Source organism: Mus musculus, chromosome 11 (assembly GCF_000001635.26).
Source record: "Mus musculus strain C57BL/6J chromosome 11, GRCm38.p6 C57BL/6J".
Taxonomy (NCBI): Eukaryota; Metazoa; Chordata; class Mammalia; order Rodentia; family Muridae; genus Mus; species Mus musculus.
In genome coordinates, this window is record NC_000077.6 from 102,821,562 (window position 1) to 102,847,812 (window position 26,251).

At 48.0% G+C, this 26,251-nt stretch overlaps 2 protein-coding genes and 1 non-coding gene across 10 annotated transcripts in view; 2 read left to right on the forward strand and 1 right to left on the reverse strand.

Annotated features, from left to right (window-relative positions):
* Nucleotides 1-8,316: 8,316 nt before the first annotated feature.
* On the forward strand, nucleotides 8,317-8,453 carry Gm22683. The gene has a single exon (XR_003949910.1). It is a non-coding gene; the product is annotated as a small nucleolar RNA SNORA2/SNORA34 family (small nucleolar RNA).
* A 5,746-nt stretch (nucleotides 8,454-14,199) lies between these two features.
* Nucleotides 14,200-22,580, forward strand: Higd1b (HIG1 domain family, member 1B). Of its 6 annotated transcripts, none has more exons than XM_011249295.3 (4): nucleotides 14,200-14,399; nucleotides 14,802-15,201; nucleotides 15,673-15,807; nucleotides 21,969-22,580. In XM_011249295.3, exons 2-4 carry the CDS (start codon nucleotides 15,102-15,104, stop codon nucleotides 22,073-22,075), a joined length of 342 nt encoding a protein of 113 aa, XP_011247597.1. In that variant the 5' UTR covers nucleotides 14,200-14,399; nucleotides 14,802-15,101; the 3' UTR covers nucleotides 22,076-22,580. The 6 variants fall into 6 exon arrangements, with proteins under 6 accessions (XP_011247597.1, XP_011247598.1, XP_006534459.1 ...); XM_011249296.3 differs by having other exon boundaries at nucleotides 14,819-15,201; XM_006534396.4 differs by having other exon boundaries at nucleotides 15,052-15,201.
* Nucleotides 16,911-26,251, reverse strand: part of Eftud2 (elongation factor Tu GTP binding domain containing 2) — a 42,513-nt gene continuing 33,172 nt past the window's right edge. For 2 of the 3 annotated variants that reach the window (NM_011431.3, NM_001109995.1), the window contains exons 17-28: nucleotides 25,024-25,135; nucleotides 24,535-24,675; nucleotides 22,579-22,680; nucleotides 21,789-21,871; nucleotides 20,121-20,207; nucleotides 19,840-19,966; nucleotides 19,609-19,696; nucleotides 18,703-18,821; nucleotides 18,463-18,557; nucleotides 17,859-18,012; nucleotides 17,589-17,696; nucleotides 16,911-17,335 (exon numbers count right to left, since the gene is read on the reverse strand). In NM_011431.3, coding sequence (NP_035561.1) covers nucleotides 17,240-17,335; nucleotides 17,589-17,696; nucleotides 17,859-18,012; nucleotides 18,463-18,557; nucleotides 18,703-18,821; nucleotides 19,609-19,696; nucleotides 19,840-19,966; nucleotides 20,121-20,207; nucleotides 21,789-21,871; nucleotides 22,579-22,680; nucleotides 24,535-24,675; nucleotides 25,024-25,135 — 1,312 coding nt within the window. In that variant the 3' untranslated portion in view covers nucleotides 16,911-17,239. The remainder of the gene's footprint in view (nucleotides 17,336-17,588; nucleotides 17,697-17,858; nucleotides 18,013-18,462; nucleotides 18,558-18,702; nucleotides 18,822-19,608; nucleotides 19,697-19,839; nucleotides 19,967-20,120; nucleotides 20,208-21,788; nucleotides 21,872-22,578; nucleotides 22,681-24,534; nucleotides 24,676-25,023; nucleotides 25,136-26,251) is intronic. The other variant, XM_006532665.4, reaches the window with a different exon arrangement.

The window sequence follows — 26,251 nt, forward strand, 5'->3', positions numbered from 1 at the left end:
CTCTCTACCACTAAGCTATACCCCAGACCCTGAACTATATACATACGTATGTGTGTGTGTGTGTGTGTGTGTGTGTGTGTGGTGTTTGTACATGTGTTAGAAGCCAGAGGTCAATGTCATAAGTCTTAACTGCTCTCCACTTTATATATATATATATATATATATACACACACATATATATACGTATATATATATATATATGCGTGTGTGTGTATATATATGTGTGTGTATATATATATATATATATATATATATATATATATATATATATTTTTTTTTTTTTTTTTTGGTTTTTCGAGACAGGGTTTCTCTGTATAGCCCTGGCTGTCCTGGAACTCACTCTGTAGACCAGGCTGTCCTGGAACTCAGAAATCCGCCTGCCTCTGCCTCCCGAGTGCTGGGATTAAAGGCATGCGCCACCACACCCGGCTTCCACTTTATATTTTGAGACTGAATCTCTCACTTAACCTGGAGCTTGCTGATTCAACTAGACAGGCCACCAAGCACCAGGGTCTTAGTTATGGTTTTACTGCTGTGAACAGACACCATGACCAAGGCAACTCTTATAAGGACAACATTTAATTGGGTCTTGTTTATAGATTCAGATATTCAGTCCATTATCACCAAGGTGGGAGCATGGCAGCATCCAGGCAGTCATGGTATAGAAGGACCTAGGAGTTCTACATCTTCTTCTGAAGACAAACAGAAGACTGGCTTCCAGGCAGCTAGCAAGAGGGTCTTAAAGCTTTTGCCCACAATGACAGACTTCCTCTAACGAGGCCACACCTTCTAATAGTGCCAGCCCCTGGGTCAGCATAGTCAAACCATCACAGCCAGGGATCTACCTCCCAGGCACAGAGATTACAAGCACACACTGCCAGCCAGGTATGGTAGCACAAGCCCAGCACCCAGGAGGCAGAGACAGGTGGATCACTATGAGTTTGAGGCCAGCCTGGTCTACAGAGGGAGCTTCAGGACATTGGAGACTACATAAAGAGAGCTTGTCTCAAATACACACACATAGACACGCATGCACAGAGTCACATCCCACTTTTTATGAAGGTGTTGGGGATCCGAGCTCAGGTTTTGTTGCTTTCCTGACAAGCACTTTCCTAACAGTCTTCTTCCCAGCTTTGGATGATGTTGATCGGATGCTACTTTACTGTGAGAGATGGCTCAATGGCTAAAATCACTGGATGCTGTTTCAGAGGACTTGGGTTCGAATCTCAGTCTCTACATGGCTTACAACTATCTGGAACTCCTGGTCCAGAAGATCTGATGCCCACACATACACTTTAGAAATTCCATGGGAATTTTACAGAAATGTCTACAGATATTCATCACCAAAACACTTGTGTCAAAGTATTCACAGAAACACATAAATAAAAATAAAATTGAGAAAAATGTATCAGTGGTAGAGTATTCACTTAATGGGCAAGGTTTGAGTTGCATGTGACAAAATGGGTAGACGGGCTGCCGCCAAGCCTTGTTACCTGCATTTAACCCACAAGAGACCTGACTCCTTCTGGTTGTGCCCTGACCGCCATATGTGCTAGAGGCCATGCACTTGGGTGCAGAAGAAAAGGAAAAATAGAAGTGGCTCCTTCACCAAAGTTGTCATGGTTTGGGAACAGAGATTTACACTGTATCCTAGGCTAGCCTTGAACTTTTCACGATCCTAACTCTACTTCCCTGAGTGCCAAGATTCAAGGCACAAATCATCTCTGCCAGCTTGGCTTCAACAAGTTTAATACAGATTATCTTTCCTTTTTCTCTTCTCTTCTTTCTTTTCTTTTCCTTCTTCCTTTTCTTTTCTTTTCTTTTCTTTCTTTCTTTCTTTCTTTCTTTCTTTCTTTCTTTCTTTCTTTTTTTTTAGACAATCTCCCTTTGTATACAGCTCTGGCTGTCTTGTAACTGCATATGTAGACCAGGCTGCCCTGTAACTCCATATGTAGACTAGGCTAGTCTTGAGACTCAGAGCCTGCTACTTCCCTCTTCCTCCTGAGTTGTGGGGTTAAAGGTAGGTACTACTACATGCAGTGACAGATGGATATAAAGATATGGTGGCTTCCTGGCTGCTCACCCTGGATGGATGTAGTGTCAGATACACTCCCAGTTATGGTTCCTTGAATGAGTGGTAGGTGCTGCACCCCACAGATGCTCCACTGTATGGTCCTCATCATGCTAACTAATAAATCTTACAGTCTATTCTAAAAGGCCGATTGCATTTAATTATACACTTTACATAATTAAAGCTGTATAATTATATACATGTAGAATCAAATACTCACTAGGATCAGCCTCCTATAAACTGATGAATAAACCTGCCATGAAACCCACCCTTTATCTCTGTTTCTTATGGAGACTGGGAATGATTCTGTCTAAACTCTTACCTTATTATCAAATATTCTCTCTCTTTAGATACATGCTGGCTAATTTCTTTTTAATTCACTTGGGGAGAGGGAACCTTAACTGAGAAAGTGCTTCCATGAGATTGATCTGGAAGGCAGAGGCAAGTGGCTCTCTGTGACCCAGGGACTACATAGAGAGACCCTCTCTCAACAAAACAAAATAAAACAAAACAAGACTAAAGAAATGGCTCAGGGGTTGAGAACACTGGCTGATGATAATGGACTGGACCTCTGAAACTGTAAGCAAGCCCCAGTTAAATGCTTTCTTTTATAAGAGTCGCCACGGAGGGGGCTGGAGAGATGGCTCAGTGGTTAAGAGCACTGACTGCTCTTCCAGAGAGAGGTGCTGAGTTCAATTCCTAGCAACCACATGGTGATTCACAACCATCTGTAATGGGATCTGATGCCCTCTTCTGGTGTGTCTGAAGACAGCTATACTCATATAAATAAAATGAATAAATCTTAAAAAAAAAAGAGTTGCCATGGAGATGGTTGGTGGTGGCACATGCTTTTAATCCCAGCACTCAGGGGGCAGAGGCAGGTGGCTCTTTGAGATCCAGGGCAGCCTGGTCTACTTCCCTTCATTATAGACTATAAACTGTAAGATAGAATTTACCCTGTCCTCCCCAAGTTGCTTTTGGTCATGGTGTTTATCACAGCAATAGAAAGCAAACTAAAACAAGATACAGTGTGTGTGTCTGTGTGTGTGTCTGTGTGTATGTGTGTCTGTGTATGTATCTGTGTGTGTCTGTGTGTCACTGTGTGTGTCAGTGTGTGTGTCTCTGTATCTATGTGTATGTACCTTTGTGTGTGTCTGTGTATGTCTGTGTGTGTGCCCATGTGTGTCTGTGTGTCTGAGTGTGTGTGTCTGTGTCAATGTGTGTGTCTGTGTGTGTGTGTGTATGTCTATGTTTGTGTCTGTAACTGTGTAGATGTACATAGCTATGTGTGTGTGTGTGTCTGTGTGTGTGTGTGTGTGTGTGTGTGTGTGTGTGTGTGTGTGTGTGTTGCTCAGGACTGAACCTAGATACCTACACATAAGCAGCACCCTGTGTCTATGGCACTTGGTTTTAGTGTTGTTCTTTATTTTTCTAAATTACTACAATCATTTATCTATTTACTTACTGTTTGTCACAGTACATATGAATGTGAAAGACAGAGGACAGCTTTTGGGAATTGACTGTCTCCTTCCTCCAAGTGGTTTCTGGGATCAAACTCGGGCTACCAGGCCTCATAGCCAGTACCTTTTCCAGCTGAACCGGCTTCCCAGGCCCCGCTTAATTTTTGTCTTGTTGCTTTGTCTTGTTTAAATTGGGTTTCACGAAGTGAAGATTAGCCTGGAGCTCACTATGTAGCCACAGATATAGCCTTGAGTTCTGGTTCTCCTGCCTCCATCTCCATAGTTCTGAGAAAACAGGCTTACAGCTGAGCATCAAACCCAAGGCTTTGGGCATTCTAGGCACACCTTCTACTAACTGATCGACATCTCCAGCCCAGCCCTGGGTTTTTGAGGAAGAGGCTCTCTGTGAAGTTCAGGGTAGCCTGGAAATTGTAACTCTCCTGCTTCAACCTACTAGAATTTCAAGAATACCATGCCCGACTCAGAGCAACAGAAAAAATTAGAGGCAAGGAAGGTAGATGGTTTTACTGTACATAGTTTTATAAAGCAGACATATGACCTACAGTTCCTGTCTTCTAGTTAAGATTTTTCTTTTTCATTCCTCAACCATCTTGCTGGCTGGCAGCATGTTTAGTCCCAATACAGACGAGGAAAGCTCATGGCTGGAAGCTCTTGTGCCAGGCATCTCCCAAAGTCTGAAGAAGTGGCTAAGCAGCTAAGAACACTCACTGCCCTCATAGAGGATCTGGGCTCCGATCCTAACACTTACAACTGTCTGTAAGTACAGTGCTAGGGGATCCAGTGGCCTCTCTAATCTCCTTGGCATCAAGCATGCATGAGATGCACATCCATACATGCAGGCAAAACACACAGAAATCAAATTTAAAAATAAATCCTGGAGTGACTGGAGAGATGGCTCAGCGGTTAAGAACACTGGCTCTTCTGGAAGAGGTTCAATTCCTATTATCCACACAGTGGTTCACAAGTGTCTGTAAGCCCAGTTTCAGAGGATTTACCACCCTTGAACAGGCAGGCAGGCAGAACACCAATACACATAAAAATAAATAAATTTTAAAAATCCTCGACACTCAGTGGCTTTAAGAATATTAAACTACTTGTTAAAAAGAAAAGGGATGGGCTATAGAGATGGCTCAGTGGCTAAGAGCTAAGAGGCTGTGCTTCCAAAGGTCCTGAGTTCAAATCCCAGCAACCACATGTGGTTCACAACCATCCGTAATAAGATCTAATGCCCTTTTCTGGGGTGTCTGAAGACAGCTACAGTGTACTTACACATAATAAATAAATAAATAAATAAATAAATAAATAAATCTTTAGAAAAGGGCTAAAGCCAGGCATTGTGGCACATATTTTTAATCCCAGTACTTGGAAGGCAGAGAGAGGCAGGTGGATCTCTGTGAACTCAAGGCCAGCCTGGTCTACAAGGTGAATTTTAGGACAGCCAGGGTCTGGTAGAGTGACCTTGTCTCAAAATGAACCAAGCAACCAACCAAAACAAAACAAAAAAGAATGTAAATTTAAAAAAAAAGTGCCAACCAGACTTTGTGGGGCACACTTTTCATATCAATACTTCTGAGGCAAAGGCAGGTGGATCTCTCTGTTGGAGACCATGGCCTGATCTACATAGGGAGTTCCAGGACAGCTGGAACTACATAAAGGGACCTGCCTGAAAAAGGAAAGAAAGAAAGAATTAAAGTTCACACTGAGGAGATGGGAACAGAGTCCTAGCGCGTGGAGCCCAGGTCAGTGCATAGCAGGTGTCTGGGAACAAGTGCTTTATGCCCGGGTAAAATCTTACAGCCTCAGAACAAAAAGGACAGCCCTCCTCGGAAAAAGAAGAAGAAGAAGAAGAAGAAGAAGAAGAAGAAGAAGAAGAAGAAGAAGAAGAAGAAGAAGAAGAAGAAGAAGAAAAGAAGAAGAAGAAGAAGAAGAAGAAGAAGAAGAAGAAGAAGAAGAAGAAGAAGAAGAAGAAGAAGAAGAAGAAGAAGAAAGCAAGCAAAACAAAGCAACAACAGCCCAAACACCCCGTTTCAAACAGGGAAACGGGTCTGGTTTCCAGGCCCTGGCAGGGAGTGGCTGGGACCCTGTGCTGTGAGAACCACATTGGGTTTTATTCACATGGGGCTCAGGCAGGAAAAGATCAAAACGCAGTTTGAGAACTCGAGAGTCACCCTGGGGCTCTGTGGTTTGGGAACAGTAGGGTCAGCTTGAAGGCTGCATTGTGTCACTATTTCCATTACATACTTTCCAGGGTCCCCACTTGCCTGGTAAACTCCTGTCTCCAGGGAGAAGGCAGGGGTGCTGTGGCACAGAGGCCCAGAGAGGTAGCTTTGGATGAGAACTCACTATTGCCAGCAAAGAGCTGAGTCCTGCCTGGTTCAGCTGGGTGGGAAGGTGGATGGCTCAGGACTCTGCCTTTCCCTGGGAGGTGGGTATTAATAGTACAGACCTCCCTCCCGCTCTGCTAATCCGGGCAGTTTCAGTCAATCTACTGATATACTATACCATTCCTTCCTGCCTTTGCCTACAGGATGTTAGCTGAGTCGGATCTCTGTTGTGGGAAACTTTTTGAGTAGGTAACACAAGTTATGTAGTATAGCAGGAAGGGTAAGCTGACTCCCGCCAGCTGTGTCCCAGGGCCCCTGCTTATAGTTTCTCGTGTATTGACATTGGATTTTCAATGAAGATCAGTTTCCTTGGGAGAGTGAGAGCTATCTGCAATGTATCCAGAGGCTGAGCTTGGTAGGACTTAAGTCACCTGTCCTGGTGTCACAGAGTAGAAAGACCCAGAGCCTAAGGCTCTGGCCCAGGCCTAGCCTGACTTTGGGTAAAGTACCTAGTTCCTGAATGCCTGGAAGGCCTGGGTCCACTAGTCTACCATGTTAAGCTGTTTGCACTCCCGTTTCCAGACACACCCACACACCCACACCCCCCTTAAGCTTTTTATAATAGGTTCTCAGAGATGGAGAGATGGCTTAACAGTTAAGAGCTCTGGCTACTCTTTAAGTTATCCCATATTGACTCCCAGTACCCACTTGGTAGCTCACAGCAGTCTGTAACTCCAGTCCCAGCTGCTTTAATGCTCTCTCATGGTTTCCATGGCAACATGCAGATAGTGCACAGACATAATGCAGTCAAAACACCATAATTAAAGATACTTTAAAGCCAGGCAGTGGTGGCACACACCTTTAATCCCAGCACTCGGGAGGCAGAGGCAGGCAGATCTCTGAGTTTGAGGCCAGCCTCGTCTACAGAGTGAGTTCCAGGATAGCCAGGGCTACACAGAGAAACCCTGTCTCAAAAAACAACAAACAAACAAACAAACAATTTGCTCTTAACTGTCAAGCCACCTCTCCAGCACCTAATAATATCTTTGTAAATATTTTTTCATAAAAAAATAAATTTTGGAGCTGGAGATATGGCTCAGCAGTTGAGAACACTAGCTGCTCTTCCAAAGGTCCTGAGTTCAATTCCCAGCACCCACGTGGTGGCTCATACATAGTGAGAAATTTTAGCTGATGACCCATCTCCCTACCTCTGTTCCTGGTTTTTGTTTTAACTTTTAAATAGTAAAAAGATTCATTTGTATTTTATATGTGTGTTTTGCTTGGATTTGTGGCTCTGTGAACCACATGCCTGTATTGCCTGAGTAGATCAGAAGAAGGCATCGACATCGAATCCCTGGAACTGGAGTTGCAATATTTGTGAGCCATCAAGTGGATGCTAGTAACTGAATCCAGGTCTTCAGGAAGAGCAGCTAGTGCTCTGAAGTGGATGCTTAAAGGTTCTTTGGAAAGTCGGTTGGATGGTGTTTTGCTGGGGTAAACACGTGAAGGAACAGTTAGCTAAAGTGGGCAAAGGTGGAGGACTAAGGCAGACTTGTGAAGGAACATTTAGCTGAAGCAGACACAGGTAAAAGGATGTTCTGCTAAAGCAAGCACACGAAAAGACATGTGATAAAGAATTCTTTGCTAATAACATGAAGGTATTGGTCTGCCTTACACTGTATAGTTGAGCTCCATTTGTTGGGACTCCATAGAGAGAAACACACCAAAAAACTTCTGGTGGTGTGCTGCAGTTTCTTGCCACTTCTGCAGATTGCGGCTGATTGGCAGAGAGATGTCAGCTGAGACAGACTCATGTGCCGAGGCAGGACCCATGGAGGACGGGAAATGTTTGGAGGGAGTATAAAAGTACTCGATGGACAGTGGCGGAGGCTGAGCTAGGCTTACTTACAGATTTCACATCTGGATCTCACATCTTTGCTGATCTTTGCTTCCCTGAGAGAGGCACAGCCGAGAACTTCTGGTGTTCCTCCTGGTCCCTCCTGCTGATTTGAATCAAGGCTGAGGCCTGGCTGTCTCTGCTAGTTACTGCCACTGCTGCTGATTCGTGTTTGCTATCCCGACTCTACCAAACTGGACTGCTGGTGTATCCATGAGGTGTTTGAAGTGGATAGAGCTGCTTCTGCCAATTTCCATACAACACAGATGGCGGGGTTGCTCCAAAGAACCTTTCTAAACAGGTCCACTTCCCAGTATCCTTTCTTTCCCACTATCTCTGGTGAGTGATGGACTACAAGGAAGGTTAAAGTGTTTAAGAACCATCATTAAAGATAAGGATTGAAAAAAAAATTAAAGTTACAATGCTCTTAATCACCAAGCCACCTCTCCAGCCCATTTGTTGGATTTTTTTTTTAAACAGTTGTGATTCATACCTGCGAGAGGAGTATAAAGGATTTAATAAACTATGTAAGGTACCATGTTTATGGCCCTGAATCGAGGCCAGCAGTTTACTGAAGCTGTTGGTTTCCAGCAGGAGCCTAAAGAAATGTCTTTCTATGGTCTGTTAGCCATTTTGTGAATTTGTAAACCTAATGGTCAACTCATTAGAAAGAAACATCTTAGGGGAAAAAATGTGAAAAAGAGGTGCCTAAACTTTCAAGGTTTTGAAGATTTTAGGTATCATCATGCATATAAAATATTTTAGAGGGAGCTAGGTGATAAGAGAATTCAAAAGCACAGAAGGATTTTAATTTCTGATGCACCCATTTTCTGAGACAGGAGTCTCTGCCAGTATGTCCTACAGGGCAGAAGTGTTCATTCACAAAGGGGATTTTGTACCACTAGCATTACCTCAGCCTGATTCAACCTCCTCATCACCATTATCCACATCTGCATATCACTAGGATGTCCATGTTCCCTTTGAACTCATGGGCTCAAATGACCCTCCATCTCAGTTCCTGAGTTAGGGACTATAGGCATATATGCGGCCAGCTCTACCGATGTCCCCTTAAAATCTGTTTGAAATATGTGAAGAGTCTCCTCTGGAACATATCAAAGGCACTTTCCTGGCTCCATGCCTGTGGCTCTTGGGAATGTCCTTGGACAGACAGTGAAAGGTCCTTAGAACCTCGTCCTCTTTCTAACAGGAAATAGGGTTTTACAGCTTCCCAGGTCCAGGATAACCTGCACCAACACACTTCAGACTCACAATCCTGTTACAGAAGGTTGTGAGCCACCGTGTGGTTGCTGGGAACTGAACTCAGGACCTCTGAAAGAGCAGTCAGTGCTCTTAACTGCTGAGCCATTTCTCCACCACCCCCCCTTTTTCCTTCTTTCCTTCCTTCCTTCTTCCCTCTCTCCCTCCCTTTCTTCCTTCCTTTCCTTTTTTCTTTCGTTCTTCAAGCAGGGTCTCACTCTGTTGCCCTGGGCTGACCTAGAACTTGCTCTGTAGACCAGGTTGGCCCTGAACTCACAGAGATCCTCCTGCTTCTGCCTCCCGAGTGTGGTGTGCCGACACTCTGAGTCTTTTCTCTGCCTTTGGCCTCTCAAATCCCAGGTATTTCTCTATGACCTAAACGGTTTCCTTTCCTCCCGGGACGACCCCCACTCCCCAGTCCTTCCACTCTGTTCTTTCCCATTCCGTGTGCTCCTCGTCTAGTTTACTCCATCTTCCCTCACTCACGGCTCTCAATATCTCCAGGAAGAAGCCACCTGTCGCTCCCTCGCCCAGTGTGGCTGTTCAGCTATCCTGGGCTATATATAACACAGCTGTGCTTTCGATTATGTGCCGAGCCCTTCAAGATCTTGCCCTTTTCCCCCAACCTGTTCCACTTCAACAGGACAATGGGGACAATATCCATGAAGCTTCCAGTTAGGGGAGAGATACCCCAACAATCTGGGTGGGACAGGAGGAGGAAGAGTATAGTATGCTGAACTGGGATCTCACAGCTGGGGCCAGCCTTCCTATCTGTTGTCTGGGACTTTTTAGTCTGGGACCCATTTCCTGCTACTTGTTTACTGGGGAGGAAGGGTAACAAACAGTGCCCTGGGGACTGTAACCTCTGGATGGAGGCTGTTTCTACAGGAGGAGGGCAGAGGCTCAGAGATCAAGTGGTATAATAAAATATTTTAGAGTGATCGATGCAGTGTAAGGGGCAGATGGAGTCTGCATCCAGCACTGGCCGGTACACTAAGTTTATCATGTGTATATTTAATTTAGGCCCCTTGAAGCCAGAGTTTATTAATGTGGCCTGATTTGGAAGAAAGAGAAGGTTCGGTAAGCAAATTACTAACATAGACGTGCTTACATGGAAACAGTTATTAAACACTTGGCATAGTAACAAAAACGATGCTGTCATAATTTTTATCTTATCTGTTTACTAAAACAGGATGCCATGGGAACTTGTTGCTTCGAGTTTTGCTGTACCTCCTCAGGGTTTCTCTACCCAGCGTCCCCTTTTTAGTGCTGGGGACTAAACCCAGTGCCTTGAAGTCGAGACAAACACTGTTCAACAGTGGTTCCCAAAGCCCTCCTCACATGGTTTTGAAGAGAAAAAGCAACTTTGTTCAATCTCACAACCCTCTCTGTAGTATATTCTGTACTATAGTCCTGAGCAGTTAAAATGTGATTTGAGGAATCAAATCAATTTAGAAGTCTGCTTGGTTTTCCCAGTTGTGTGCTATAACTTTGCCAAAGTCATTTAATAAGAGTCTCAGTTTTTCTTTTTCCTTTTGTTTTTTTGAGACAGGGTTTCTTCTCTGGGTAGCCCTGGCTGTCCTAGAACTTGCTCTGTAGATTAGGTTGGCATTGAACCCCAAATATCTGCCTGCCTCTAATCTCCAAAATGCTGGGACTAAAGGTGTGTACCATCACACCCAGCTCAGAGCCTCAGTTTTTCATCTGTGAAATGGGAACAGTAATAATCTTTGTCCAGAGTTTTTAAGGTGACAGTCTGGGCTCCTGACACCCTAACAAGCTAGGCTGCAGGATCAATTTCCATGACACAGGGCAAATGTATGATATCTAAGAATGCTGGTGAGGATCCAGCATTTACAGTGCAGCAGAAGCCAGAGACCTGCAAGCAAGCAGACCATTGACTCATCGCAATGAGCATTTGCACGTAAACATGTTTGAACAAAAGGGCAGACTGTGGGACACACTGGGGCACACTGCAGCTCCCACAGCTACATATTCATCTGTCTCTATTTTTATTTTTTGTTTTCTTTTAGGGGGAGGTTGCAAGGGCAGAGGGAAGGGACAGGAGATGAGTGGGATCCGGTGCATGATGTGAAATTCACGAAGAATCCAAAAAAGGTTAGGGAAAAAACTGAGAAAGGAAATTTACTCAATGTGTTTACCCTGAGAAAAGGGAGTATAAAGGGGTCCAGTGACCCCTACAGCTGTCTTGCTGCACTGAAGTGAGGGTAAGAATTTTGCATCAGTTTTAAGCAGTCCTGGTAAAGTCCTGGCGTGACATTCACCGGCTCTTGTTTCAATACTGTCCTGGAAGGTGGTCATGTGGTGTTGGAACTGGAAAAACTTCTTCCTAGCAGGCAGGCGAGTTCCTCCTCTGGCTGGGACCTGAGCTGGGACTTTCTCGTCCTCCTCCGTGGCATTCCTGAGAAACCTCACTTCTTTGGAGTCTGTTGTTTCAACAGTTCGGTACTCAAAAGAGAGCAGCACTTCTGAGTGTGCCTGTGGGTGTGTTCGGCCGTGTGTGGTGCACACAGGCACGTGCTTGGGTATGCATGCGTGTGCCTGTGGGTGTGTTTGGCCGTGTGTGGTGCACACAGGCGCGTGCTTGGGCGCACGCGAAGGACAGAGGTTCACACCAGGCTTCCCAGGTACACGTGGAGCTGAACTCTGAGCCGGCCTTCATTGACTGGCTCTGTGGCACCCCCTTCAATCCCAGCACAGAGAGGACAGAGGGAGATCTCTGGGCTCAAGGCCAACCTGATGTACATAATGATGTCCTGGTCAGCCAGGGCTATGCAGGAAGACCCTGTCTCAAAAACCAAACACTCCTTTCAAGATAGGACTCAGTGAGTAAAACCGCTCGCCACCGAGCCTGAGCGTTTGATCCCAGAACCCACACAAGAGTCTGAAAGAACCAACTCTCTAACCATCACTACACGCGCCATGGCGTTTACATGCCCACATATATAGCATACATTTACACAATAGTTTTTAAGTTTAAGTAAAAGTTTTACATTTCAGCAGGGTGTGGTATAGTCTATATATTAAGTTCCAGGCCAGCAGGGAGCCATAGTGAGACTATCTCAAAAATAATATTTTTTAGTTCTGTGTGTATGCCTGCACACGCACACGTGAGGGGGCATATGCCCAGTGCCACCTGGTCCTCCAGAGTTAGAGTTCCAAGCAGTCTTCAACTGCCAGACATGGGTGCTGGGAACCAAACTCAGGTCTTCTGTTGCAGCAGTACACAATCTTGGTCACTCTTCAGCTGAATAACTTATTTCTAGGTATGTGTATGTGACAGGCTAGCATGCATGTGAGCCACATATGTGTCTTGTATCTGTGGAGGCCAGAAGGCAGGATAGGGTCCTCTGGAACTGGAGTTACAGGGAGTTATGGACTACTATGTGGGAGCTGGGTCTCCAACCAGGATTTTCTGCAAGAACAAGTTCTTTCAACTGCTGAGCCCTGGCTCCAGCCCTTTGTCCCTCCTCTATTTTACTTACGATTTGAATTTGATCATGATCCCTGTCTTACCTCACCCAGGTACTTCCATGTCCCTTCCTGTAGCTTACACCCTGCATCTCTTGAGAACTCAGGCCAGGCTGGGGCTCTGAAGAGGCAACACAGGAGGGTGTGTGTGTGCGCGCGTGTGCATGTGCGTGTGTGTGAACATCTGAGAGGAGAGTTCTCATGGACACTGGGGATATGTGCAGGCCCTGGGGATTTGGTGTGACCTTGAGCCTCTTCATAGAGCAGTGAGCGTCAGGGAGAGAAAAGAGGGACATCAGCTGCTGGACATCTTTCTAGTGCCAAAAAGGCCCCTCTGGGAACACACGCGCACATATGCATGCGCAGAGAGGCTACGTGATGTACAGAAGGGACTAAGGCCTGGGAGGAAGGGGCCCTTCTCAGTGCATCCTGCTCTGTCCCCACGGGCTAAACAACAGCTGCAGCTTCTTCTAGTCAGGGATGCCAGGATGGACCATCCATGCTTCAGTCTCAATAAAGGGTTTCTGATCAGTCAGTCCCCTGGAGGCAGCCAGACATGGGACAGATCATGACAGCACGACTTATTATTAGCTATGCATCTTTGGACAAGTAATTTGCTCTCTCAGAAGCACAGAACCTTCTTCTGTGACTGACAAAATACCTGGTCTAGGCAGATTCACACTTGTGTCTGTCAGGAAGACGGAGTAAGCAGTATTCCAGTTGTTGCAAACCACTGAGAAAAGTCCCCGATCCCTGCTGGGTGTGGTGGGGCAGCATTTGGGAGGCAGAGGCAAGTGGATCACTGTGAGTTGTAGGCCAACCTGGTCTACACAATGAGTTCCAAGCCAGTCAAGACTGTACATTGAGACCCTGTCTTAGACGAAAACAACAAAAAGATCCTTTGATTCTCCGAACTCCTTCCAACTGGGGCTGAACCTAGGGCTGCCCACTGGCTAAGTACGTTACCCCTGAGCTGTACCCTAAGCCTTCCTCACCTCTTTTCAACATTTTTCTCTGTGTAGCCTTTACTATCCTGGAACTCTCTCTGTAGATCAGGCTGGCCTCGAACTCAGCGGTCCACCTGCCTCTGCCTATGAGTGTTGGGATTAAAAGCATGCACTACCACCATCTGGGTTTATTATTTTTTGAGACAGTGGGTATGTTGCCCTGGCTGGCGTGGAACTCACAGCAACTCACTTGCTTTCTGCTTCCTGAGATCTGGCATTAAGGTGTGCACCAACACACCTATTTTTTTGAGACAGTCTCATAAATTGTCCAGGCTAGTCCTGAACTCACTCTAGCCAGGCTACCTTTAAATCTGCAACCCTCTCATCTCAGCTTCCTAAGTAGCTGAGGTTCCAGGTACAGTTCTGAAGGGGATCAAGACTAAGGTCAGAAAGCCCTACAACTGAAACATCTTAGACTCCACATCGCTCATAGGAGTTTAACGTGGGGGAGGACCCAGGAGTCCCGTCCATCTTTGCTTCTCTAGTCCTCCACAGCAGTGTTCACATGTGCACCAACGGGCTTATAGCAGTTAAGGTCTCTCCTCTATCAGGTCTAACCTTACTTTGCTACCTCTGGAGCTCAGTGTGTGTGTGTGTGTGTGTGTGTGTGTGTGTGTGTGTGTGTGTGGTGCTCAGTGTGTGTGTGGTGCTCAGTGTGTGTGTGTGTGTGTGTGTGTGTGTGTGTGTGTGGTGTGTGCATTTAAGACTGATGCCGTTCTCTCTCCTTCCTGCTGTCATAACTTCAAAGACACTGCTTCCCTGACCCCATAGTGACAACTCTGGCATTGGCTTTTTATTGATTCAAAGCAGCGGATGCTGAGCCTTGGTCTGGCTGTTCATTCTCCACTTTCTAGCCATCTATCGAGTACGGTAAGCACGGGCATGCTGAAGGAGCTGGCTCAGTCTTTATCCTGGGATTGGCCTCAGAGGGCTTCCTACTGTACCCCTCCTCTGAGGACTGGGACTGTAGCTATGATCAGAAGAGACATTTTTAGGGGTTTGTAAGGAGGTCAGGAAGGAGGCAGAAGTTGGCAAGCAGTTTGAGGACCAGAATTTGTTCCTTTAGTCTTAGGTGCAAAATATATCAATGTCTTGCCATTTGCATCTGCTCTAGTGGTCTGGTTAACCAGTGTTGCGTCTGTCAGGGACAGCTCTGGATCCCCAGAGCCAGATCGTGCTCTGTAGCTCCCTTAGGAGCAACTATCAACAGATCCATGACCAAGAGGGCCCCAAGATTCAAAGACTGTTCCAGTCTACTCTGGATTTTTCCAGCTGTTTTTCTTGGCCAGAGGATCACACCCATCGGGATGCAAACCGAGAGCAGGAAGCAAGCGGAACAGTAAAGTCAGATGAACCAGAGGAGAGGCAGATGTCACGGACACGAGGACGGTAGCTTCGAGCAGCCCAAACCCTTGCAAGAGAACACCCAGAGGGGTATCTTTTCAAGTGCAGGTTGTGCTGGACATGGTCAGGACCTGAAGACTAAAAGTCAGAGTCCTTATTGTGGGCTATCCTCTTCTAGAAGTGGGCTAAAGCCTAGGCACACAGCTGTTAACATCTGGATCCAGGATCATGTCTGCTAACAAGGGCTGGTGGGTGCCACCTGAGGGTGAGGACAACCTGTCCAAGAAGTTCCTAAGGAAGACCAGGGAGTCTCCACTGGTGCCTATAGGTGAGTAGGGGAAGAACAGGGTTGGGGTGGAGGCCTCCTCTCTGGGACTTCACGTCTCTTGTTCCTTTTAAAGAATGAGGCACTGGTCAGAGAACTCAAGTGGTCCACCCACTACACAAGGAACAGTACAATTAAAGAGTCTGGATGGGTGGTGGTGGCACCGGGCAACAAGGTGCTAACAGCAGCCTCCGGATAGGGGGTCATTTTTGCAACCTGGGATTGCCTCAGTTTTCCTTCCAGGCGCTAGAATATGAAAATGTATACAAAAAGGTGGAAGCCAGGAGTGGGTGGAGGTGGCGGCAGTGTAGTCATGACAACGAACTACCAGCATATGGGGAAGGGTCATCATGAGGATCACAGCTGCATCAAAGAATCTACTCAGTGCCTGCTACCCAACCTGCACTGCCCCGAGGGGAGCCAAGGGACCTTGGACTTGGACACATGCCCAGTGATCGCATTCTCTGCCCACAGGTGTAGCAGGCTGCCTGGTGATAGCAGCATACAGGATTTACCGGCTGAAGGCTCGGGGTTCTACCAAGCTCTCCATCCATCTGATTCACACCAGAGTGGCGGCACAGGCGTGTGCTGTGGGGGCCATCATGCTTGGTAAGCAGCATGGTGGAGGCAGAGGGAGAGGAAGGACAAAGTGGAGTGTCCTTAGTTAACTGGTCCATGGCTCAGGTCCCTGCTTCACACACTAGGAAGTAGTCACATCACTTCCTTAATGAGCCCCTAAGCAGAGGCCTTTCTCTTGGTTCCTCATTGGTCACTGTTGCTGGGCCATGGGACAGTATGAAGACAACCTGCTTCATGAATTTTCCCCAGAGATGAGAACCCGGAAGAAGCAGCAGTTACTTGTGAGCTATGACTGTGGGCTAGTCCCTTTCTCTGGGCCTCAGTTTCCTCATGCATAACTACCTCTGACTATTCCACTCAGCAGGATACTTTGTGTGCAGACAGCAAAGGGCTCAAGACCTGTCAGAGTTGCTCCCCCAGCCAGCTGTGTGACTGGCTGTTTGGAGCAACTTTGGGACCTGGGGCAGAAAGAAGAGCAGGGAGGCTGGGCCTCGAGAGAAAGTCAGGGGAAGAGTCCTGGGACCCCTGAAGGATCAGATGCCAAGAGGCGCTTTTCCTTCTTCATGCAGGTGCCATGTATACAATGTACAGAGATTACATCAAGAGGGTGTCAGAGGATGCCGAGAAGTAGGACTCCAGAGGTGGCAGGATGGCCCAGTCCCCCGGCTGTCTGCATGTTCTAATAAAGCTATGCTGAGGAAAGTGAAGTGCCTTACTACTGAGCGGGACAGGGAACTGGTGGCTGGAGGGAGGACCCAGGACAATGGGGTGGGAATCAAAGGGTTCTGGCCCCAATTCAAGGGAGAGAGACTCTGGGTGCAACTGTCTGTCTCCTAGGAGAACAGACCTCAGTTCCCAGGGTCCCAAACTCCTATACCACTTCAGCCAGAAGCAGCCTGGAATGGGAAGGGGAAGGGGAAGGCAGGGGCAGGGAAAGGGCCTTGAGACTCATGGGAACATTGAATCAGACACAGGCATTCCTTCCACCAAGGGCTGCTCCCCTAGGGACCCAGCTAGGAAGGCAGCTGCAGCTGGGAGCAGAGGCAGTAATGCCTCATGGGAAATCACATACCCAGAATATAAGGGCTTGGATCAGACGGGGTGGGGGGTGAACGAAAGCAGCAAACCAAGGCAGAGGTCAGAATGTCCTGTTCATTTATAAACTGTGGCTAAAGTGGAACTTGTAAAAAATAAAATTCCATGTAAGTCCTGAAGACAGGCCCCTTAGGGTTAAACATTTTCATCTTGTTCTCATTCTTCTTCTCTGGGCCCAAGCTCTCCTCTGTTCCTTGGGAATGGGGCCAGGCAAAGGCCACAGAAGAAACCAGGCCAGATGCCCCTTCCTCACTGGGATGGAGGTTTCTGGGGCGTTCAGACGGCCCCATAGCAGTTCCCGATGCTCAGAGCTCGAGGGCCCAGTCACCAGGTCTCGGCTTGAGTCTAGAGCTGCCAGCCCCTTCACTCACATGGGATAATTGAGCACAACATCCTGTTTGGCGAGCTCCAGCAACATAGGATCGTCGAAGAACTTGCTGATGCTCACATCTTCACTCAGGCCCTGTGGAGCAGAGTCAGACAGTAGGGTAAGCCCAGGGTCATGCAGAACCTGTACTTGGGGGAGGAAGGCTGGTGAAGGCTGCCTGAGGACTTGTGCCTTTAGGGTACTGCCACAGCTCCTCTGCTCCCTTTGGGCCCCAGGTCTGCTTGTCTGAGGTGTGCAGAGACTGATCTTTCCTCCAAGAGGAAGAAGACACACAACTCCTATGGAATCTTGGGGGTTCAGAGACGGCAATGGTTAAAAGAACACACACCTTCCTACGACGGGTTTTGATCATGAACTCCCGAGCCAGGTGAGGAGCTGGCTGTGGCTCCAGCGGGCGAATGACAATGCTCTTGTCCAGAGGATCGCCTGGGACAATCTGGAAGGCAAAGAGGTTTCAGGTAGATGAGGCAGCTTCCTGGAGAACTCAGAGCCAGGAGCAAGAACTTTCTCCAGGATTGTAAAGCATCCTGGACAGAGGGGAACTGGCTGAAAGGACCGTCTACCAAAGTGGGAGGCTAGGGTGGCTGGGTTTCCTCACCTGCCAATGGTGGAAGACAGACAGGGAAAAGGCCTGTCCCTGGGTGTGAGTGCGGAGATCAGTCTCAAAGCCGAATGAGTCGATGGCCGGGATGAACGCTTTGATGGTATAGAGAGGGGAGCCTGGTATGGGTGCATCCTGAGTCACATGACCCCTGAGAACGACAAAAGCCAAGGCCAGAGTTGTATATCGACCCAAAGGCAGGGGGCAATCTGCCTCCTGTCCTTCTTTGTGTATTCTAGCCCAGCCATCATCAAGTAAGATTTAATGGAACATGCTCTACAGAGGGAATGGGCTTGGGGCTCTTAGCAGAAGCCACAGGAGCAACCACCTATGGGAGGAGGCAAGAGTGGGGATACTGAAGAGATGGGACCCAATGACGACCCCATCACTGCCTCATTTCCACACTTCTCCCAGGAACCGGGGGGGTGGGGAGGCAGGAGCAGCAAGAAGAAACTGTAGCCACTGCCTGTGGTAAAGGTAGGAGTGCCTCAGCTCATTACCTCCTGTGGGAATGAGATCAGCAGGCTTCTGAAGTGGAAAGGTGGGGAGAGCAATGGTTGGGGCTGCTTCCCAGTACCCTCCCCAACAACAGGCTGCTCACCTGCGTCTGGCCAGGACTGTGTAAACAGCAGACACACAATCTGCAGGAGCCTGGACCTCTACAAAGTAGTAAGGCTCCATCAGACGGGGAGTGGCCTGTGACAGAGCAAGAAAGGGCTAAGCTTGGCGATGGCTGAAGGGCGAGGTTCTCCAGACCTCTGGATCCTTCTGTGGCCTCTGCCTTGTCCTCCATGTAATTTTCTGCTCAGGGAACCAGGACAGCCCCTATAACTCCACTTACCATGAGGAAGGCAGAGTACACTACCCTCCTGGCTGTGGGAATGATCTGACCTCCACCCCGGTGGAGGGGTTCCTGGGCAACCACAGCATCCAGTATCTTAAACTTGACATTCCGAATCACTGAAAAGGAGATGGAAAGCGCACGGTGGAGCAGCAGGGTAATTTGCTACACTGAGGCCATATTGCAGCCACACAAAGATATGATACAGACAGCTCACATCCAGATCAGCAAGCCCAATAGCATATAGGTCAGCAGTTTAAACATTACTTAGCATTTGAGTCCGGCCACACTGTGACGTGTGAACATTCTTACAAGCGTATGGGCTGGTTCTGAGTAACTTTTTTCTGGACATAGACTGTGCTCTAGAAATTGTATTTGGAGGCCGGGCATGGTGGTGCACGCCTTTAGTCCCAGCACTCAGGAGGCAGAGGCAGGCAGATTTCTGAGTTCGAGGCCAGCCTGGTTTACAGAATGAGTTCCAGAGCAGCCAGGGCTACACAGAGAAGCCCTGTCTCAAAACAACAACAACAACAACAACAAAAAAAAAAAAAAAAAAAAAAAAAAAGAAAGAAAAAAAGAAATTGTATTTGGTCCCACAGAGATTATACTGCATCAATAAACCACTCCAACCTGATCACCTCATGTTATCTCATGTTATCTGTCTTCAACATGCCCAAAGACGGGCTCTACCCAGCAATTAGGATCCAGGTCAATCTAGAGATGCCTTCATTTTGGAGATGGGGAAGGAGCTGGGGGTGGGACAGGGGGTGAGCGGGGAGGAGGCTGGCCCAGTGTAATCTTTTCCTGCTGTGTCTGAAAGCCGTGAAGCCCTTCCCTGTGCCACCGCCTCCCATGGCTAGGTACAGGGTCCTGGGGAATGGAGCTGCGGGTTGAAGGTGGACTCACATTCATCGCAGAGGGGTCCTTCCCTGGTCCCCCACTGGAAACCTTGAACAATGCTGTCCTTCACTGAGCCGAGAAGGGCCTTGTCTACCTGCAGAAACATTAGGTCGTCTTAGCAGGCAGTGTTAGGAGGAGAAAGTACGGCTGTGAGAAGCCATCTTTCAATAGGGAAGAGGGCACTGCAGGTTCTTCATCTAGGGATAACACTTTGCCACAGGCATCCTATTGGTTTACCTCTGAGGGCAGTGTATCATCTACTAGGATGTTGGGGCCTGTAGCATCAGGTCCGAAGGCCCAGATGGAACGGGCAGCCAGCAGATCCCAGTCGTACTTTGTTTGGAAAAACTCTCCCAGCTTCTTTCTGGAGGAAAGAGGAGGAGACTCCTGGGGCCACAGATCCTGCCTTTCTGTAAGACAGCGGCCCACTCTACCCACACCATAGTCAGGACAACAGCGAAAGAGGGATGGTGTCAGGAGACCAGGCAAAGACGCCATAGTGTGAACACTGTTCCAACCTGTTCCAGGTGATCTGGACCACTTCATTCTCTATGTCCTCAGCAAGGCCCTTCTCAAGGGGCTCGGCAATCATGGTGATCTTGTTCCTGGTCAGAAAGGACAGGGGCAGTGAGAAGGTTACAGGATGAGTAGGGCCAACAGCACAGACTGCTGAGACAGCAAGAGAAATGGAATCTTGGAGCAAGTTCAGCAAAGGGTGTCTTCTTTCATTTCTGTTTTGTTTTAAAATACGTATGAGTTATTTCACTTGCATGTATGTAAGTGTACCACATGTGTGGAGTGCCCAAAGAAGCCAGACAAGAGTATTGGCTACTAAGGACTGGAAGTGTAAGCCACCATGTGGCTGGAAAAATGTTGGTCCCTCTACAAGAGCAACGAGTGCCTTTAATCATTGAGCCATCTCTCCATTTATCTGCTTTTTCTTGGAAAGTGCGGCTGGGGCTGGAGAGTGGAGCCTGCCAGCACAGCACGTGTAAACATGTGTGAGGAGCCATTTAAAAAAAAGGAACTGATGTTGAAGCTGGCATAGAGGCTTATGCTTTGAATCTCAGTGCTTAGCAGGCAGAAAGATCTGACACTTCCATGTAGTGAGCTTCAGATCATCTTGGTCTATGAGAGACATCAAAAATCAACTCACTCACACACACACACACACACACACACACCACAAACACACACACACACACACGCACACCTACACACACACCACAAACACACACATACACACACGCACATACATACACAATACACACACACACACCACAAACACACACATACACACACGCACATACATACACAATACACACACATACACCACACACACACCACACAGCCCCCAGACAATCTCAAGCAATTTCTCCTGCTGTAGAGCTGAGGCTGGGGCAGGCTTGGAGTGAGTGTGGGAGAGGAGGAGGCTGTCAGTCCCAGGTGCCCAGGTACATGTTGCCAGCCTCTATCATTTTCTTTCTTTTTCCCCAAGACAGGGTGATATGAGTAGCCCCAGATGGCTTAGAGCTTGCTATGCAGATGGAGCTGGCCCTGAACTTGCAGCATTCCTCCTGTCTTGCCTCCCAAGTGCTGGGACTACAGTCTTGAGCCACCATGCCTGATTTTTGTTTCTGTTTTTGTTGTTGTTTTTTAAGACAGGCGTTCACTATGTAGCCCTGACCCTGGAACTCATAACATAGAAATCTACCTGGATGCATCTTAAGTGCTGGGATTGAGGGTGTGTGTACCACCATGTCTGACTTTTTTTTAAGTAAAGAATCTAATAGGCACTCAAACTTGCTATGTGACTGAGGCTGGCCTAGAACTCCTGATCCTCCTGCCTCTATGTCCCAGGTAATGGGATTGATTACAGGTGTGTGCCACCACACCCAGCTTCTTCCTTTGAGTGTGTGAATAGGTTTGAGTGCGTGCTCGAGCATGTTTATAGTCATGTGTGTACAGGCTGATGTGGGGTATCTTCCTTCCCATACACGCTGCACCCCTCTCCCCCTTTTTGAGACAGACATAATGAGTTCCAGGGCAGACTGAGCTGCGGTACAAGACTGTTACAGAAAAACTGAAAAAGCATACAAAGCAATGGATTTCTTCCTAGCATTTCCCCAGCACACATCACTGTATTTGTTCCTTACTGCTCTCTGGAGCCCCCACCTCCTGCTTACTTCTTATTGGGTGTCTCAGCAAAGCATTTGAGGGAGGACGTTTCTACCACTGTCTCACAGAATGTCACAACTGGGTCAGCCACCTAGGCAATGAGAAACAATTGAGATAAATGTCAGTTTTGTTGGAAGGACAAAGTTCTACTGAGGGAATTCTGATGCATCCCTGTTCTCTCTCTGCAGAGCATCCTATGCAGTTCTACAGCAGCAGGCCAAAGAACTGTCCACATCACCACCAAAGAGTCCGGGAGCAGCATCAGGAGGAAGTGGGGGCACAAACTAGGCTCTAAATCTAGGGCTTTAATTATGGTCTTCCAAGAAAGCTCCCGCCACCTGCCGCTCACTGACCACCCCTCAGAGGACGACAGGAACAGTGCTAGAGAACTGCATCTGTCCACTCTCAGGCTCCAGCTCCAGAAGTACAGCTGCCCTGTAATGCAGGGCCGTGCAGACAATGTCATACCATGCATGGTGCTAGGTCAAGACTTGGTGGTAAGTCTGAGAGCCAGCTCCCACTCTCCATGACACCATCTACTCTGAGACAATCAGCAGAGACAGAATAGTTTTTCTCCTAATGTAGGGACAAGAATAACTGTGCCTTGGGAGCCTTGACTTTAAATGACACTGAAAATGACTCAGTGAGTCGGGTGACCTGTCTCTAGAACCTTCCCCGATGAAGAACAACTGAAAGCACTTTCTACAGAAGGGTCTCTAGTGGTCATCCAAGGGGCTAAGGGTTTGCCCACTCAGGACATCCCTTTGGAGCTGACAGCCAGGCTAAGGGAAGGGGTACCTTGATGTCGATCTCTGAGTACATCTTCCGCAGGTCGTGCATCACACAGTCCAGGTAGAGCTCCCCAGTGCCCAGGATCACATGCTCGCCAGACTCTTCCACCTGAAACACAGCAGCCCAGCAGTCAGCGCTCACTGCTGTGTCCTGGTCACCAAACAAAACTCAAGGCACCAGAGATGAAGGTTGCAAAGCTCATTATCAGAAGCAGTGACTATCTCAGGCAGTAGAGGGTAAGGGCTGGCTGGTTCAGTGCTTAAACACTTCCTCTGTGTGACCGAGACCTGGGTTCAATCTTCGGTACGATCTACACCCCACACCTCGCCCCGCAGCCTGCAAAAAGCTTAGTGTGGTGGTATGCCTGTCCACTGGCTGGTCTTGTGTGCCAATGTGACACCAGCTGGAGTCATCACAGAGAAAGGAGTATCGGTTAAGGAAATGCCTCATGAGGTCCAGTTGTAAGGCATTTTCTCAACTAATGATCAATGGGGGAGGGCCCCACCCATTGTGTGGTACCAACTCTGGTTTCTGTAAGGAAGGCTGAGCATGAGGATCTAGTCAGTAAGCAGCACCACTCCATGGCCTCTGCATCAGCTCCTGCCTCCAAGTTCCTGTACTGTTTGAGTTACTGTCCTGACTTCCTTCAGCGGTGAACAGCAATGTGGAGGTATAAGCTAAATAAACCCTTTCCTCCCCAACTTCCTTTTTGATCATGGTATTTTATTACAGCAAAAGAAAGCCTACCTATGACAGCTTGTAATTCAGCATTCAGGTGGCAGGAGATTCACCCTGAGCTTGAGGTCAACTTGATTGACAGAGCTAATGCTAGGCCAACCAATACTGCACAATAGTAGTCTGTCCCCAGTATAAGAACAGTATAAGGCAGTAAGAGGACCATACTGCCCTAACCAGTAGTAGGTCCCCGAGACGACAGGACCATTTAGCACAGCATCACTGACTGGATTCCTACCTTGGCCAACCCTATCCTTAAATCCACACACAAGGTACCCCTTTAACTTGCCCTTCTGGCTACTCAGAAATAGTTTGGTGGCAGGCTCAAGAGTATATAATGCCCAGCCACTTTTGCTTTTCTTTTTTCCCACTAATCCAAAGAACAGTAGAGGCCAAACTCTAGGCCCAAGTCTCTCTAACCAGAACTCTTATGTATTCCTCTTTTGAATTCTACTATTTCCTTTTTCTTTTTAAAGATTTATCTTATTTATGAGTACAGTGTTGCTCTCTTCAGACACACCAGGAGAGGGAATCAGATTCCATTACAGATGGCTGTGAGCCACCATGTGCTTGCTGGGAATTGAACTCAGGACCTCTGGAAGAGCAGCCAGTGCTCTTAACCGATGAGCCCTCTCTCTCCAGCCCTGCTTGTCTTCTTTTCTACTATTTTATGTGTACGGGTGCTTTGCCTACAATTATGTCTGTGTACTACATGCATGCCTGGCACCTGTGGAGCCACAAGAGAGCAGTTCCAATCCCCTGGTAGTTATAGATGGCGATGAGCAGCCCCCTGCTTGCTGGGAATAAAACTAGAGTCTTTTGGAAGAAGAGCCAGTGCTCTTACCTGCCGAGCCATCTCTCCGGCCCCACCCGCAGCCCATGATGGCCTCTGACTCCCTATGGAGCTGAGGCTGTTGACCCTGAGCTCTGGATCCCCGACTCAGTCTCCCAGATGCAGGGATCACAGGTGCCTACCACCATGACTGGTTCTCATTTCTCTGGAGAACCGATTCAAACTGTGTGCCCACTGAAGACTATGGCTATGTAAAGTCGTCTGAGGAAACAAAAGTGCACACTCCAGTCTGCCTGCCCTCAAACGATAACAGGCAGGCGGTAGAAAACAACAGAGGACGAACACCTCTTGAATGGCCCGGAATGACAGACAGACAGCACAGAGCAGTCAGCCGGGGAGCGTGGGGCTTGGCAGCTCTGCAGCCTTGGCCATACCTTGGTGGTGAGAGATGGATAGCTCTTGTTGACCTTGCGCAGGCCATCAAGCATTTTGGGCAGCTCTGAGGGGTTAACCGGCTCCACGGCAATCTTGATAACAGATGTGGTATTGAATTTCAAGGGCCGGAAAATCTGAGCCTGAGATCCAAAGAACAGAGGAGTGAGGGAGGGCCTAAGGCAAGAAGGTGCAGGCCTAAGGGAAAAACTGAAATCTTGACTCCCCAACCAAGAACCATGGTACATAGGAGCCCAATTTAAAGGACCATTTGCTTCAGGAATTTTGGCAGAGCACTGGGCGAGAACGAGAGGCAGTCCTCCTAACTCCTGGCATCTGAGGAGAGCTCAAGGGGTGAGGGCAATACTAGGGCTGAGCCAAGCGGCAGCAGTGGCTCTGCAGCAGGACCTTTCCAATTTCTAAGCTTGGTTGCTCACATGCCTGTGGCTCCTTGTGCCTCTCTAGCTCAGTGTGCCCCTTCAAAAAACTACCTCCTCATTGCCTCGGGGTTCAGTTATGGTTGCTGTCTTCACGATCGGCTGGTCAACACCTTCAATCAGGACCCAGTTGCCAGCAGGAACACGATTCACCTCAATGTGGTACCTAGAGTAGTAGACAATAAATAAGCAAGAACCGAGTCAGAGATTCACTCGCTACAACATACCAAGCATCTGCTACATGCTGGGCCCTGAGCCAGGAGCAGAGGTGAATTACACAGAACCATCCGAGCAGGAGAGGGGTGTGACCAACAATCACATGTGTACACCCAGGGCAAGTGCAATGGAAGTGTGCAGCGTATGAAGAAGCACCAGGAAAGCCCAACTCCACGTGGAAACTTCTGGTAAAAAGCCTGTGAACCCCCATGCGCTAGGGGCCAATGTAGTCTACAGAGTGAGTTCCAGGATAGACAGGGCTATACAGAGAGACCCTGTATCACAAAACAAAACATAAAAATAAAAAGTATCCGTTGCCCAAGGTTTCTCTAATGTAAGGGGACACTAAAACAGACACTTTAATTTCTGAGCTCCTCGCCGTCTCCAGCATTCTAGAGCAAAGGGTGGCTTTGGAGGAGGAAGAGCGTCACTGAGGCCCAGCAGCCACATGGTTCTGGTCATTACCAGAGAGGAAAAACAGCCCAGAGGCCCAAGTCTGATTCAGCAGACTCGGGATGCGTCAGGGGCTCAGCACAACCTTAGTCAAGGACCAGGCAGCGGAGGTCTGGAAACAGCCGCTTTAGGGAAGAAACCTGAAGCAACATGTGAAGGGGCACAGAAGAGCTGAAAAACGGGGAAGAGGAGAGACAGTGGCCCAGAAGTTAATAGCACTGGCTGCTCTTGCAGAGGACCTGAGTTGGATTTCCAGCACCTACATGGAGGTTCAGAACTGTCTGTAGTTCCTGTTCCAGGGGATCCAAAGCCCTCTTGTAGCCTCGCTGGGCACCAAGCATGCACGCCGTGCACAGGCATACACGCATGCAAAATACTCAAGCACATTAGAAAGAAGAAAAGGAGCAAAAGAAAAATCTTCCTAAAAAGGCTTCACCACAGGTACCCACGGCTCAGAAGTGACTCCAACTGATCTACCTTTCAGCCCTGGCCACAGGTACCCACGGCTCAGAAGTGACTCCAACTGATCTACCTTTCAGCCTGGCCACAGGTACCCACGGCTCAGAAGTGACTCCAACTGAGCTACCTTTCAGCCCTGGCCACCTTCAGAACT